At 36.1% G+C, this 16,537-nt stretch overlaps 1 protein-coding gene across 1 annotated transcript in view; it reads left to right on the top strand.

The window, feature by feature from the left end:
- Ly75 (lymphocyte antigen 75) overlaps nt 1-16,537 on the top strand; it is a 96,576-nt gene that overhangs the window by 50,477 nt on the left and 29,562 nt on the right. Inside the window, exons 17-24 of the mRNA XM_003478570.5 lie at nt 813-848; nt 1,674-1,849; nt 2,484-2,551; nt 2,813-2,892; nt 3,784-3,923; nt 5,985-6,090; nt 6,375-6,535; nt 15,685-15,814. Of these exons, the coding sequence (XP_003478618.2) occupies nt 813-848; nt 1,674-1,849; nt 2,484-2,551; nt 2,813-2,892; nt 3,784-3,923; nt 5,985-6,090; nt 6,375-6,535; nt 15,685-15,814 (897 nt within the window). The remainder of the gene's footprint in view (nt 1-812; nt 849-1,673; nt 1,850-2,483; nt 2,552-2,812; nt 2,893-3,783; nt 3,924-5,984; nt 6,091-6,374; nt 6,536-15,684; nt 15,815-16,537) is intronic.

Here is a 16,537-nt window from a genome sequence, read left to right as displayed (position 1 = left end):
TGTGTGTGTGTGTGTGTGTGTGTGTGTGTGTATGTGTGTGTGTGTGTGTTGATGGGATTTTCCCAGAGGGAAAACTGTGCCTTGTGACTCTTCATTGTTTGATTAAACCTGAAAAAGGAGCATAGAAAAACCAGTTTGGAAAATTTGTGCATCATTAATTTGGATGATGTCTCTGGTTTTAAGCATTAGTATGAGTCTCCCATTAGTCTGCCATTTATCTGCATGCCACAGAAAGCATTATCACCCCCTCCAAGATGTTTCATGAGTACCTGCTATCCTGCATCTTTATTTAAAATCATAAGTCTTTGACAAGATCATAGAGAAGAAACTATGCATCGTTTTAACTGGCTTGTTGCACTATTAGTGGAAATTACTCAATACAAAGAAAACTGGGTGAGTGCAAAAAAACCTGAAGATTCTGAGTATACATGTAATCCTGAGGACAGTATTCTAATGCCTTTGACCTCAGTGCCAAAGCAAAATTAATAACAGACATTGTCCCTTGTAATTTTTGAATTAAGCAAATTATGTCTCTTTTTTTTGCAAATTATGTCTGTGATTTGAAATCATTTTGACTTTTGGTCAGAATAAAAAGTGAGAGCATTACCATAAGACCTGTACAATGCTGCACAGGTGGCATAACTTGAAATGGTTTGGTCAGAAATGGTCCACAGTACTAGAGTCCCTTGAAATGGTTTGGTCAGAAATGGCCCACAGTACTAGAGTCCCTTACATTAAAGGCAATGCTTGTATTATACCATTATCTGTAATTGGAAACTAAACTTACACAACTTACTTTCTTCCTTCCTTAGGCAGTACTCCAAAAACACCAGATTGGTACAATCCAGGTGAGTTATGAAAACTGAAATCTAGCCAAACATGCTTTTATCCTTTTGTATAATGTATGTAGTTAATTATTTAAGTGCCAGTTTCTTCTTTGCCTTATCTTCAGATGAAGTAAAACATCTCCAGACAAAGAGGGTGTCTGGATGGTATGGGATGAGGCGATAAAGCTGTTTTCCTTCTGTACAAGAACAGGACACTGCCAGAGTTAATGAGTCAGGAATCCTCCGTTCCTTGTAATCAGCACTGCACCAGCCAGAGAGGACTACCAGTAGTAATCTAGATGGGTTATTATGTGAGTCAGCTTTCCATTACTGTAACAAAATACCTGAGATAATCAACTTGAAAAGAAGAAAAGTAACTGGGTATAGTGCTTATAGTCCCAGCACTCCAAATGCTGAGGCAGAAGGATCATGAGTTTGAAGCCAGCCTGAGCAACGTAGTAAGACTTTGTTTAAAAAAAAAAAAAAAGTTACTTAGGTTCACAGTTTTGGAGGTTTCAGGTCATAGTCTGTTGTCTGTCCTAACACACTGGCAGTACAAACTGCTTACCTCATGACAGCTAAGAAACAAAAAGGAAGAACCAGAGTCCCAACACCTCTTTTATGGGCACAACTCCACCAGAAGACTTCACATAGGTAGCACCTCTTAAAGGTTTTGCCATTTCCCAGCAGCATCTTCAACACACGGGACTTTTTGGATAAGAGGGGACAGGACACTTACCCAAATGTTAGTAATCACTCTGTAAATGGCTTTGGACATTAACCCATGCTTCAGGAGTACAGTTTGGCTGCCACAATCATAACTCTGATCTTCTTCCTTTTCTTTAGAGCGTGCTGGTATTCATGGGCCTCCAGTTATAATTGAAGGAAGTGAATATTGGTTTGTTGCTGATCCTCACTTAAATTATGAAGAAGCTGTCCTGTACTGTGCTAGCAATCACAGCTTTCTTGCTACCCTGACATCTTTTACAGAACTAAAAGCCATCAAAAACAAAATAGCAAATGTAATTTAAAAGAATGCATTTTAAAATAACTTTTCATTTCTATATTTATCCCATTAATATATTTTCAAAGTTGTACAAAATCTACAAAGCATATTTGTCTTACAGTATCTAAATTTATTGTTTCATATTAGAGAAGTAAAATAGAATTGCTTAATACAATATACAAGAGTAATAATAAATGTCAATTATGAGATAGATAATATAATCTTAATTCCCTACCATGCATTTTTACTAAAAGTTAACTTCATAGTTAAATTTTTGTTCCTACTAGTAAGAAAGTTTATAGATCAGCTTTTGGGGAAAAAATAGTTTGATATTTAAAAATATTTAAATTGCAATTAATTGCAAAAGACACTCTATACTCAATTCATGTATCTGTCTGATTAATATATGCCTATACTAATAGCAGCTATCTTTTCTCTACCCAAAATATACAAAATAAGGCCCATCAAATTCCTATTTTGGTGAAAGGTCCTGGTTTATATAAAGGTCCTGTCAATGTAATTTTGAAACTAAATGATGGGATGTCTGAAAATTTTAGTGATTCGTGGTTATAATAATACAGACTATTTAAAGCAAAACTTTGCTAGGAAATTCAACACATGTACAGATGGGTGTTTGGTTTGTCTTTCAGATATCTGATGTGGAACAAAAGTGGTGGGTGAGAACTAATGATCAGCGTATACACCATCGTTATATATAGTACGTAACGTCACAGTCTCTGCTTTTGTAAATTTCTCACAACAGGGAGCCTCCAAGTCTTCTTAACTAAATGGATTGCTTGTTATAAACAGTTTAGAACATTAATCCATAAACTTCTTAGAGATACCAAGTTTATTTGCATGTTAGGGAAAAGTCATATACAATAGTGGCATTAACATTAAATTTAGAATTAAAATAACAGTAAAAAATAGAATGAAATATCTAATTACATTATGAGCTGTCATATCTCTTTACTTGCAGCTCGCGACATCCATGGCACCACTTTCCAATGATATCTGGGGAGGAATGCTTGTACATGTCTGCCAAAACTTGGCTTACTGGTAAGAACTTTTTAATATTGATTGTTTAATACATGAATCTCAGATTCAATTACCAGTTTAATCTTGTTTTCCTCTTGATTATGTTTGGTACCTTCACTTTATTCTGATTTATTGTTAATGACAATAACTCAAATTCCAAATCAAATAAAAGCACTTTCAGTGTGAATATTTTACCTTCCTTTATCCTAAAGCAGTTACTTAGCAATAAACTTACTGCTTTCATAATTAGTAAGCAGATAAAGAGTTTACAGAGATGATTGAACAGTAGCTCTAAAATAAATATTATGTTCCTTTACCTCTCACTAGATTTCTCTTTCAATTCTTTACCTATTCTTGCCACCCCCTTTTGGGGTTATTGTTCTACGTTTCTATCTTTTGTTTTGTTGTGTTGTGCTGGGGATGGAACTCAGGGCATTCTCCCTTAGCTCATCCCCAGCTTTTTAATTTATTTTTTATTTTATTTTAAGATGGTTCTTGCTAAATTGATAGATTGCCCAGGCTGGGCAATTTGTGATTCTCCTGCTTTAGCCTCCTAGAGTGCTGGAATTACAGGTATGAACCACCATACCAGTTTGCCATCACTCTTTGGCGGAGTGGTAATTATACCAAATGTGTGCTTTTTTTTGTAAGGCAATATTTATGTGCTATAACCTATTGATCTGATTAATAATAGAAGATAGATATGACTAAAGGGAAGATACTTCAACCTTTTGAGAAATATATTCAAAGAGCCTTTCTCTGGGACTATAGCTCAGTGTCAAAACATGTGTTTTGCATGTCTATCTCCAGAAAAAAACAACAAAAAATTAAGAATATTCTCTGTTAATAGCTTGCTTTTAAAATGTACCAAATGAAAATTTTCACCACTGCAATCCTGTTTTTCATTCTCAGACTTAAGTAAACCAACAGACTGTAGAACCAAGTTGCCCTTCATCTGTGAAAAATACAATGTATCTTCATTAGAAAAATATAGTTCAAGTACTGCAGCTAAAGTACAATGTTCTGAGCCTTGGATTCCTTTTCAGAATAAGGTAAAAAAATTTTACTAAAAAAAAAGAATTGCTACATTGCACTTTCATGGGTTGGTCTGCCTATGGCAAGACAGCTCAGCAGATAACTTCATTAAACTAGCCTCTGCCTATAACAGTGTCCACTTTCAGAAACCATGGTGATAACAAGCATTAACTCAAGTTAGTCATGGCTGCAGGTCTTTCAAAGTACAGTGTTTCCATTCTGTGGCTCCCAACACTTAAATTGCTGAAGACCATCAGTCAATGGGTAGCGATACAATGAATAGTCAAACTATCTCTATGGCATGAAGCAAACTGTAATTTCTGGCTGCTGCTTTCTCTTCCTTGTCTAGGCGAGTATCCAAGCAGCATCTACCAATCAAATTACATCAGCATTTCCCAAACTACTCTTCAGAAACTACACATACACTACAAAATATTAATCATTGATTTTGCCTTCAAAGGAGAATTTTATGATTACATAGATTTGAGAAATACTACATTCTGTATCTGCTGCTTTGAGATGTATAATCTATATATTTATGTGTAAGGAAATGTGTTTGACTACTAAAAAGAAATTGCCATAATATGTTAAAACATTTATTCTTTCACATAAAATTAATTTAAAGGTAAGCAGGTTAAGTTGGTGTGGAAATTGAGATTTTCAAAATTAAGTGGTTTCGTTTTTGTGGTTTACATCCTTAATATAAGGCTTTCACATTGTTCTCTCTTGGAAATATTCTAGAAGCCACACAACAACTTTGCCTGCGTCTACTTAGCCACTCTAATCTGTAAGAAAACTGGAAAAGTTTTTGTAGGATGTTTCAAGGAACACAATTTGAGGCAGACTACTCTACATTTATGTGATCATAATATAAAAAGAAAAAGGCAAGAATGTATTTGAAAGCTGAAAACATTTGCAGTTAATTAGAGATGCATTTTTATTTTAAAAAATTAGGGCAATCTCTAATTCCCAGCATACTAAGATCATGTTAATTTGCATAGTTCATTCAAATTTGAGTTAAAATATCCTGCCAAGAGAAAGAATCACACTTTCTTTTAAAATGTGTTTCTTGCTATAGGTGTTACAGGGGTGATATCAGAACCTCCAAATATGATATGAGGGAAATATAACTCCCAACCCGTTAGACATCTAATATTCCAAGTTTGTGTTCTCTAAAAATTGAAAAATCAATTCTAGGAATAACAGAGGTTAAGAGCAGGAAGGTATTTATTGAGAGAAGAGAAAGCTCCTGTCAGAGGGGGCCTGAGGACCCTACAGGGAAACTTGATAGAGCAGTACCCGCATGAGTAAACATGGGTTATGGCTATGATTAACCGGTAAGGATACAAGCTTAGGTAAGAATGATCCAGTGGGAAAACAAGTCACGTAACAAGGGTGCGTGAAAAGAGCAAACCCTTTTTCTAGTAAATGATGAGTTCAGAGGTCTTCGTCACTCATGAGAGTAACTAATGTCTCTCTAGGCCCTGTTTGGCCTGGTGTTTGTCTTTTGAGAAAATATACAAGCCTGGTCATTTGTCTGTATCTTGAAGCCTGTCTCTAACAGGTGTGTCTCTGGCCATAGTTGAAAAGTGTTTCACCTTTGTCCTGGCTCTCTCGAGGATCTATCTGACTGCTTACAGTATTTTGGCCTAGCTTAGCTGTTTGTAATATGGGGGGAGGTGATGATTAAAAGCACATCTTTGATATCAGATGGAAGAATCTAAATGCTGAACTTAGCAGTATGTAGCTGTTTTGCTTATCGTTCAAGTTACTTAACTTCCAGTGACCTCAGTTTTCCCATTTGTTGCAAGAATTAAATTAGGTAAGTCTATAAAAATTACTCGGCACATAGGAAGTACTCAGTAAATGGTAGCTATTGTAAAAATATACGTAATGGTGTGAAGACCATACTTCAGTTGTTTATACTGAGAATGTAAACCTGAATTCTTTTGGTACTACTTTGTAAATTTCCGTATCTTAGCAAATATTAGCAGCCCTCAAAAAGATGAGGCATTTACTTCCTATGTGAGGTTTCTTGTGTCTGGAACCTTATGCTTCATGTGTGTCTTTGTTTGCAGTGCTTTCTGAAGATCACATCTAAATCTGTTACATTTTCTCAAGCAAGCGACGTCTGTCAATCCTATGGTGGGACTCTTCCCTCAGTGTTAAGCCAGAGTGAACAAGGTACTGAATTGTTTGAGAAACATATCTTATCCTGATCTGGAAACGAAGTTAGTTTTGGGAGGCTGCAAAGAATTTACATAAGAGTAATCTTATTAAACTATGTTTTTAACAGATCAAGCAAAAAACTCTTGATAGATAAGCAAAAGCAGGGTAGGGACATGACTCAGAGCATTTGCTTTGCATATGCAAAACTCTAGGCTCAGTTTCAGAATGGAAAGATAAAAAGATATTCATTGACATTTTTAGTACTTGTTTCATTTAATAAGTCAAATGCCTTGTAACAGATTTTATTACATCCTTGCTTCCGAGTATGGAAACTGATCTGTGGATTGGTCTGCGGTGGACTGCCTATGAAAAGATCGGCAAATGGACGGATAACAGAGAGTTGACATACAACAACTTTCACCCATTGCTGATTGATTGGAGGCTGAGAATGCCAGAAAGGGTAAGTTTTTTTAACCAAAAAATCTATATAACTCCATGAGATAACCAAATTTATCATTAATTACTGGATAAGAATGAGGGACTATTGTTTAATTTTGTTTATATGATGTGTCCAAAATAGGCAAATTCATACAGAGAGAAAGTAGATTTGTGATTGTTAGAGGCCAGGAAGAATGGAAGGGTTGGGATACTAGCTATTAGATGTGAGGCTTCTTCTTAGAGTGAAATGTTTCAAAATTGACTGGGGTAATGATTGTACAACAATCATATACTATTACACACCATATACTATTAGTACACACTATATACTATTAAATATATACTCACAATGGGTACATTTTACCTTATATGAATTATATCTCAGTAAAGCTGTTATAAGAAGAAAATCACTACTTTGTGACTTTAGCTTTTAGGTAGATGACCTAGTTTTTCACAGTAGCATCAGATTCTGCAGCACTTACTTCCCAACCATGTAAAACAATCAAGTAGTACATTGTGAACAGAAAAAATTACAGGTGTTTTATTTAATATTTGGTGGTCATCCCTGTCCCATGAGGCAAAAGGACAAAACTGGTGATACGTGAAGCTGTCATAAACATAATTTCTAGCTGATGTTTTCTTTGTTGAGAGCCTAGGGAAAGGAGGGCATTATATTAACAGTAGTTATGCTGACACTATGATACTGTGTCCTACTGTTCTGTCTGTACTACTTTCTGAAAGCAGCTCACCTTCTGTACCAAGGACCAAGATTGAGGAATTAACATAAAACTCAAACTTCAGCTGGGGATTTAGCTTAGCGACATAAGCGCCTGCTTTGCAAGCGCATGGTCCCGAGTTCAATCCCCAGTACTGATAAAACAAAAAAACAAACAAAAAAAACCCCTCAAACTTCAAAAGTATGTCCTAGATAATAATGAATTGAAATTTCTAACACAATGTTACTTCACTCAAGGTTGATGTGGGTAGCAAAGAGAATATTAAATTTTCTATAACAATATACAAACTAAATATCAAAATAAACCTTCATGATGATAGAAAATGTGGAACTTTTAGGAGAGTAAACACCCACACATATGCCTTACAATGTCAGCCTTGATTCCACGTAAGCTTACGACAGTGGCTTTCAAACTTTTAGTCATAACCCATATTAAGAGATATATTTAAATTACCACCCAGTAAGTAGCCATAGATGTAATATTTCAACAAAAGTTTCAGGAAACAATACCTACCTTTAGAGGTTATACATCCTTATATTTTCATTCTATTCTACTCCATTTCATTCCATGCTCCTTTCCTATTCTATCTTACCTCATCTTATCCTATTCTATCTTATCCTGTCTTATCGTATTTCATTATCATAAATTGCAGCCAAGATAGATTGAACTGATTTCATGACCTACTAAATGTCAGACTATCCTTGAGCCTTGATCTAGGGAATCATAATGAATAGTCCAGCGTTTTTTCTTCTAGAGCTTTTCAGTATGTCATTTCCTTGACATAGATTATAACACAGCATGAATACTAATATACTCTTCTTTTCTCTCATAATATTATAAATATGTATGCTATTAAAAGATCTACTTGATAAGAATTTTAATGTTTGCACTTTATTTCTTGATAGGCCATCATTTACCTAACCAATGCTGTATATTTGGTCTATTATAGCTTTGTGCAATCATAAGTAATGCTGTGGTGAACATCTTTGTGTATAATCATTGCTTATGTCTGATTACCTTCTTAAGATACATTATGAAAAATTTCTGCTTACCAAATTGCTTTCCAGAAAGTTTATGAGTTTAAATTGCTGTCAGTGGTATATTCTGATTGTCCTTCTATGTTCGCTAGCATACTAATAATTTCTAACATGCACTGAGCTGTTAATATGTACCAGACACTGTTAATGCATCACCTACATTGTTTCTTCATTGTGCACAGAAACTGAAATGCCTATGGTATTCCTAACCCAAGCTTAGATATGCACAGACAGACATAGAGAGTCTAATAACTTGCCAGAAATTATGTAACCTATCTATGTACGTAGAGATGAGACTTAAATCCAGGTCCTAGAGTTGGCAGACCAGTGTTCTTGGTCATTTAAATACATTGCCTCCAAAAGCTTTAGCTTTTATAATTCTTGCTCATTTGATAGTTTAAACAATATCATATTTGTTATTTCTTTGGTTTCTAATGAAAACATTTCCATAAATTAAATAATATTTTATTCAAATGTGAATGTTCTTATTCTATGCAAATTTATCTGGCAAAGCCTCCCTATATTTCTAGTTGATTTTATGACTTTCTAAACATTTGTTAGCTAATCCTGTGTTGCTTGCAAATATTTCCTACATTTTTAAGTATTATTAAAAATATTACATAGCCAAGGTTTTATTTTGGGGGCGGATTTGTTTAAATCTATTTACTTTCTTCCTCTTCATTGTTTTTAGGTCATACATGACCATTGTGTAAATGTTAAATTAAATGTATGCCTATATTTTCTTCTAGTTTTGTATTATATGTTGCTTTTTTGCTGATCTATGAATACTTAATCCTTTTTTTCTGACTCTAGCCACTTGTTCTAGTATCATTTATTGCATACAAATATTTGTTAAAGGCAATAAAGGATGTCTATTTTATTGTCTGTAAAAAAAGAATATGTATGTATGTGTGAGTGAGATATATAGTCCTGTGCTACATAATGACATTTCAGTCATTGTCACATCACTTGTACATGTGGCCCCATAAGATTATAATGGAACTGAAAACATTCTCTCTTCTATTCATGTTGTAGCCATTACAACACTGTAGCACAGCACACTACTTACATGTTTGTGGTGATATTGATGTAAACAAAACTATTATGCTGCCAATCACATAAAGATACAGTGCATACAATTACACAGTGCATAGTCCTAATAACAAATGATTATGTATATGTTACTAGTTTATGTATTTACTATACATTTTATTATTTATTTAATTAATTATCATGTTTGTGATATGTAGTAACTGCATTTGTTTTGAGAAATATATACATCACAAAATGCGACCACATTTTGATCGTTTTCATTATTCTTTCCTCTTATATGTACTCTTCACTTGCTTCTTTTCTCATCTCCAAGAAGTCTATCTTCTGATTCCTGCTTCTCCATTTTTATCTTTAATCTATTTATGTTTTAAATTTTTCATATAAGAGAAATCATGTGAATAATTAACCCTTTGTGTCTGACTTATTTCACTTAACACTGTAGTCTCAAATTCCATCCCTTTTTTTCTACAAATAATTTGAATTTATCCTTCTTTAAGGTAAGGCCAAATGACATTCTATTGTATAATTATCTCACATTTTCTTCATGTATTTGTCTATTGTTGGGCATCTAGTCTTCTTTAGTAGTTTGATAATTGTGAATTGTGCCCCTATAAACATCTGTATACATGTATCGCTATAACATTGTATCTTTCTTCTTTTGGGAAACTATCCAGGAAAGAGATAGCTGGATCAAATGGAATTTCTATTTTTAGAGATTTTTTAGACTCTCTATACTAATTTCAATAACTGTTGTTCTAGTTTACATTGTCACCAACAGCGTAGAAGAGTTCTTTGCTCCCTGCATCCTCGCTAGCATTTGTTGTTATTTTGTGTTCTTGGTGATAGCCATTCTTAGTAGAAAGATGTAAGCTTATTGTTTTTATTTGCATCTGCCTAATAGCTAAAGATATTGAATATTTTTTCATGTATTCAGTTCCTGTTCCTGTGTCTTGTTTTGACAAGTGTCTGTTCATTTCATTTGCTCATTTTTCAATGGGTCAGTTACTTTTGGGAGGGGCCTAATTTTTTTTAGTACTTCATATGTTAGATGTCAGACATTTATCAGATTAGCTGGCAAACATTTTCTTTCCTGTTGTAGAGTTTCTCTCTGTAGCTTTTTAGTTTAATGCAATCTCATGTTGATTTTTGGTACTATTGCTTGTAATATTGAAGTTCTGTTCAGAAAATTCTTGCCTATGCCTGTGTCTTCAAGCATTTTTATCTTTCAGGAGTTTCAGTGTTCTTGTTTTTATATCTAGGTCTTTGATCCATTTTTGTTTGATTTTAGTATGGGGTGAGGAGTATAGATCTAGTTAATTCTACTGCACATGGATAGCCAGTTTTTCCAGCACTGTTTGTAAAAGAGGCTATCTTTTCTCCAGCATTTGTTTTTTAGCCCCTTTGCCAAAGATAGCTAAAAGTATATGGAATTTTTTTGTGTGTCTTTTGTTCTGTTTCAGTGGATTGTGTGTCTGGTTTTTATTTGTGTCAGTAATGTGCTGTCTTTGTTAGTGTAGCTTCTTGGTTTAACTTAAAAGCTGAGACTATAATGCTTCCCGGTTTGCTCTTCTTATTCAGTATTGCTTTGGCCATAGTGGTGCCTTCTGATACCATAAAAATTTTAGAATTTTTGTTTCTAATTTTGTGAAGAATGTTGTTGATATTTTGGTAGGAATTGCATGAAATCTATAGATCACTTTTGGTAATATGGCCATTTTACAATACTAACTGTGTCTATTCAAAAATAGGAGATGTTGCTCCATTTTCTAACATCCCTTAAGTCTTTTTCTCCATAGTACTATGATTTTCATTTTAAGCATCTCTGGTTAGGTTGTTGTAAGAAAAAACCATTGTCATGGTTTATGTCTGTGTCCCCCAGGCCTCATGAGTTTGCATTGTGTATTTGTGATTGGTTCATTGTCTAGTGCTTGGATTGATGGTGTCAGTGCTCCACCCACATAGGGGTGGAGCCAGGATGTGACGTAATGGCAGGAAGAGGTGTGTCTTGCTCTTTGCTGGTTCCAGCTTGCTGTTTTGCAGCTGCCATGAACTGCGGCCCAGCCATGCCCGCCTGTCTTGGAGCCAACTGAGTGTGGACTGAAACCTCCAAAAACTGTAAGAAATTCCTTTCCCCAGTTTGGGCTTCAGGTATTTTGTCTCAGTGACGAAGTAAAAAGTAACTAAGACAGAATTTGGTACCGAGGAGTGGGGTCGTTTGCTGTGTTTTTCGAGAGGCTTTGGAAATGGCTTCTAGGCAGAATTTGGAAAGATTTGGACATGTCGCCTGGATGCATAGAGCTGGAGCAGCTTAGGCTATTCTGTAGAGGAGTTTCTGGTCAGAGCTCGGGAAACCAGAAGGCTGATAGAAAGCCTGATGGTAAAGACCAGGCTTGGGAGGTTTCTACTGGGAAGAAAGACTGCATTGGTTGTTGGACTCCACATGATGTGCGTTATGGCTTAGTGGAAAGTTTGTCTGCATTTTGCTCCTGCCCAGAGACTTTGCCTGAGACTGAAACAAAGGGCAATGGACTGATTAATCTTGAAAAGGAAATTAAAAAGCAATCGAACATTGAGGCTGTGGCATGGCTATTGTTGGGGGCTTTCAGCCAGCTATATGTTTCAAATCAAGAGCAAAGAGCCCAAGCAGGATAATTTAAAATGCTGTGAGTTTGGCCAGAAGGAAAATTCCAGGAAGGCTGTGGATTGTAAAGACAGAGTTGAGATTTTGATTGTTGATGGGAAACAGAGAGATAAGAAAGATGGCCCCAGGGCATCCCAGGAAGCAGGTCTCCACCCTGTGCAGCCTCACTGCAAAAGTGAAAGAATTTGTGCAGAGAAAAAAGCTACAGAGTGCCATGCTCCAGAATGGCGACAGAGGCCATGTGAGGTTCCAGAATGGCGGCAATATAGAGAAGCTTTTTCTCACAATCAGGCAAACAGAGCCTTGCAATCCAGGCAACTGACCCCTACAGCCAAGAGAGAGAAAAGCTTGGCTACTCCAGCTAGCAGCAAACCTTGGTGGCAGCATCCACAAGGTGCTGATTTTAGGTGCAAGGAAAATGCACGAATTCTGAGGGTAAGACGGCTTCCACCTCGATTGCAAAGGGCCTGGGAGGCCAAGCAGTGTGCCCCTGAGAGGGCAATTTGTGAAGATGTAAGTGTGAAGTCAAAGGTGCAGTGGAGACCCCAGAAGTTTGGAAAAGCCAGGAACGTGGATGACCCAAGGAAAGCTGCAAAAAGCAAGCAGAGACGATTTAAGAGGAAAGCTGCAGGAGTTGAAATCTCTGGAAGTGCTATGGGGGTGGAATCACCCAAGCCTTTTGGAGCTTGCAACCAGATTGTTTCAGATGCTGAGCATGGAACTCTAGGATTTAATGTTTGTCCTGCTGGATGTTGGACTTGCTTTGTTTCCAATGCTTTATATTCCCGTTTGTAACTTTTGGAATGGTAATGTTTATCTTGTGCCTTTGCATTTCAGAAATGTTTAACTTTGTTTCATTTGTACAGGGGTTACAGTTAAGAGTTTGCCATAGACCTTGGAGGAGACTTGGGACTTGGACTTTTTAGCAATGCTGAAACTTAGGACTTTGGCAACTCTTGGAGGTGGACTAAATGTATAAAGGATGTACATGAGTCCTGGGGGCCAGGGGTGGAATGTCATGGTTTATGTCTGTGTCCCCAGGCCTCATGAGTTTGCATTGTGTATTTGTGATTGGTTCATTGTCTAGTGCTTGGATTGATGATGTCAGTGCTTCACTCACATAAGAGTGGAGCCAGGATGTGACGTAATGGCAGGAAGAGGTGTGTCTTGCTCTTTGCTGGTTCCAGCTTGCTGTTTTGCAGCTGCCATGAACTGTGGCCCAGCCATGCCCACCTGCCTTGGAGCCAACTGAGTGTGGACTGAAACCTCCAAAAACTGTAAGAAATAAACCTTTCCTTTCCCCAGTTTGGGCTTAAGGTATTTTGTCTCAGCGATGAAGTAAAAAGTAACTATGACAACCATTAAATACAGGACACGTAACTTATAGTAATATTTTATGATAGACACCCAGGAGTTAAATACAAAAGAAAGAGTACAAGAAATCTGTCCATACACTAAGACCCACAGAACTAAGGGCTGAGGGCCAGGATCCCACAGCAACATCCTACATGAGTCCAGTTGAAGACCTAGAGACCAGGACAGTGCCCTCATGAGTCCAGTTGAAGGCCTGGAGCCCATGACAATGACTCCTGCAAGTCTGTTTCACAAATCTGCAGTGAGAAGGCCCAAAGGTCAATGGTGAAAGCTAGAAAGTCTGTGCCAGTGAGATGAAGGATCTGTGCCAGCAAACTGAAAGATCTGCACTAAAGCCAGAAAGTGATGCTCAAAGTAAGAACCAGAGGTCCCCTGAAAAATACCGCCACCATCCTCAGTGATAACAAAGTCCTAAGCTCCTCCAATGATGAGAACAGCCAAGTTCTTATATCCGGAAGCCAGCAAGACAAGCTTTTCCAGGATACTGAACAGCACATCATCTTTCTTTCTGGAACCAGGAAGTGATACTTAAGGTAACAACCTACTCCAATAGAACCAAGAGCAACAGGAGAACCAACAACACCGAACAACAATCACACTTCTTCCCCTCCAATTCTCCTTTTTATGTTGGCAACAGTCCCCAAGTGAGCCATCATACTCAACACCACACTGATTCAATTCAGCTGGTTTACAAGTTGACCATCAGTTATCAGTCTACCACAGGTTGATTCCTAAGTATCTGTTTTGTTTTGTTTTGCTTTTTATGTTATAGTAAATGGGATCATTTTCCTGATTACTTTCCCACTGAGTTCATTACTGGTGTACAGAAATACTATTAGTTTTTGTGCACTGATTTTGTATCCTGCCACTTGGCCAAATTTGTTTATTAGTTCTAAGAGTTTTCTGGTGGAGTTTTTTGGGATCTTCTATCTAAAGGTTCATACCTCCTATGTATAGAGATAGCATGACTACTTTCTACTTGTATCTCTCTTACTTTTGGTGTTTGGTACCAGGAATGGAACTCAGGACCTCCCTTTTACTTCTTTCTCTTGCCTGATTGCTCTAACACTGAAGTCCTATATTGGAGACAACTGGGGAGAGTGCATATCTTTGGCTTATTCTTGATTTCAGAGAAATGCTTTCAGGATTTTCCCTATTACTATGATATTGGCTATGGATTTGTGATAAGTAGCTTTTGCCAATTTAAAGTGCTCGTTGTTCTGTACTTATTTTCATCAGGGATTTTGTTATACAAGAATGTTGGATTTTGTCAAAGGCTTTTTCTGCATCTTTTGATCTTTATTCTTTTTTTTTTTGTACCAGGGATTGAACTCATAACATCGCACTTGCCAGGCAGGCACTTATGCCACTGAGCTAAACCCCCGGCTTGATCTTTATTCTTAAGTCTATTTATAAGATTTATTAAATTACGTAGGTTGTACCATCCTCACATTCTTGGAATTAAGCTGACTTGATTGTGATATATAACCTTTTTATTGATTTGTTACTTTTTGTTTGCCAGTATCTTATTGAGAACTTTTATACCTATGTTCATTAACGAGCTTGGCCTGTAGTGTTCCTTTTTTATTGCGCTCTTGTCCGGTTTTGGTATTACAGCTGTGTTGGCATCATGTAATGAGTTTGGCAATGTTCCTCCCTTTCAATTCACCGAACAGTTTGAGGGGTACTGACATTAGTTCTTTTCTGAAGTGTGGTAAAATTTTTCAGTAAATCTATTGGTTTGTGGGCTTTTCTTACTTGGCTTTTTATTACTGCTTCAATTTCATTGTCTGTTATGGATATGTACAGCTTTTTATGTCTTGTTGTTCAATTTTGGTATATCATATGTGTGCAATAATTTATCCATTTTTTCTAGATTTTTCCAATTTATTGGAACATGTTTTTGAAATAGTTTCTGATAATCCTTTGAATTTCTATAGTTTCTGCTGTAATTTCACTTTTTACATTTGTAATTGCATGTGGGTCTTTTTTTGTTAAGTTTGGCTATTTATCCTTTTAAAAACCAATTATTTGATTTATTGATCCTTTGTGAGCTTTTAGTCTCAATTTCATTAATTTATGTTCTGATATATATAATTTCTTTCCTTCTACAGCTTTTGATTTGAACTGCTCTTGTTTTCCTAGAATTTAAAATGCATCATTAGGTTATTTTGTATTTTTCTAGTGTAGTATTCACCTTTATAAGCATCCCTCTTAGATCAGCTTTTATTTTGTCCTTCAGGTTCTGACAGTGTTGTATATTTATCTTCATAGGATCTTATGACTATCAGTTTCATCATTGTGTGTACAAATTTGCCTTTCTGTCTAGTTTTTTGACGAAGATTCCCACTACCACTGTGCACTGATACTCAACTTCCCAAAGTCACCTTTTACTGGGACGTGGAATTTTACTTCCTGTGCTGAACGCCATTCTGTGTCTCTGTGTCAGAAATATTCAGGTATCAATTATTATCTGGATAACCATATTACTTTTATGCTATTAGATTTTTTTACAAAAATTTTATAAATGAATTGGTATACACTTATAATCAAGCAGCTTAAAATCGTAGCATGGAGCATAGGACATGGTGGGGCACTTGGGAGGCTGAAGAGAAGGATTGCTGCAAGTTGAGGACGTCCTGGTTTAGATGTGAGCTCAAGGCCAGCCTAGACTACATCGGGAGACCTTGTCTCAAAGAAAAAATTTTTTGCAGCATGGATAAATTCATACTGACACTAAGTCAGATTATTTCAAATGGAATGTGATTTTTTTAGATATAATTGCTATTCTTATATATAAACATTAAGTACTTCAAGGAAGTTGCCTAATAAGAGTAAGTTATTTATGAATTTGTTCTTTCTACTCTGGCATTTTTTTACATTTTAGTCTTTATCTTGAGAAAAAGACAAGAAAAAATCCTAATTTTTAAAATGTAGTTTAGTACTGCCAAATTAGCCCTCATTTTTAAAAAGGTGTGAAGCACTATAACAGATCTATGTCATATAATCCAAATAAAAGTAAAATATGTACTTAAAAATAGGAATTTTGAAAAATAATACTTTTTTGTGGGCATATATGTCTTTTTGAGATAGGGTCTCACTATGCAGTTCAGGCTGGTCTTGAACTCACTTTGTTGCTCAGGCTGGTCTTGACCTCGCAATGATCCCCTGCCTCAGCCTCC

The sequence above is a fragment of the Cavia porcellus genome, unplaced genomic scaffold (genome assembly GCF_034190915.1).
Source record: "Cavia porcellus strain 051 isolate PalLab524CR breed Dunkin Hartley unplaced genomic scaffold, mCavPor4.1 scaffold_12, whole genome shotgun sequence".
In the NCBI taxonomy this organism is placed as follows: Eukaryota; Metazoa; Chordata; class Mammalia; order Rodentia; family Caviidae; genus Cavia; species Cavia porcellus.
The sequence above is the reverse complement of the archived record's forward strand: the minus strand, read 5'-3'. Positions and strand labels throughout refer to the sequence as shown.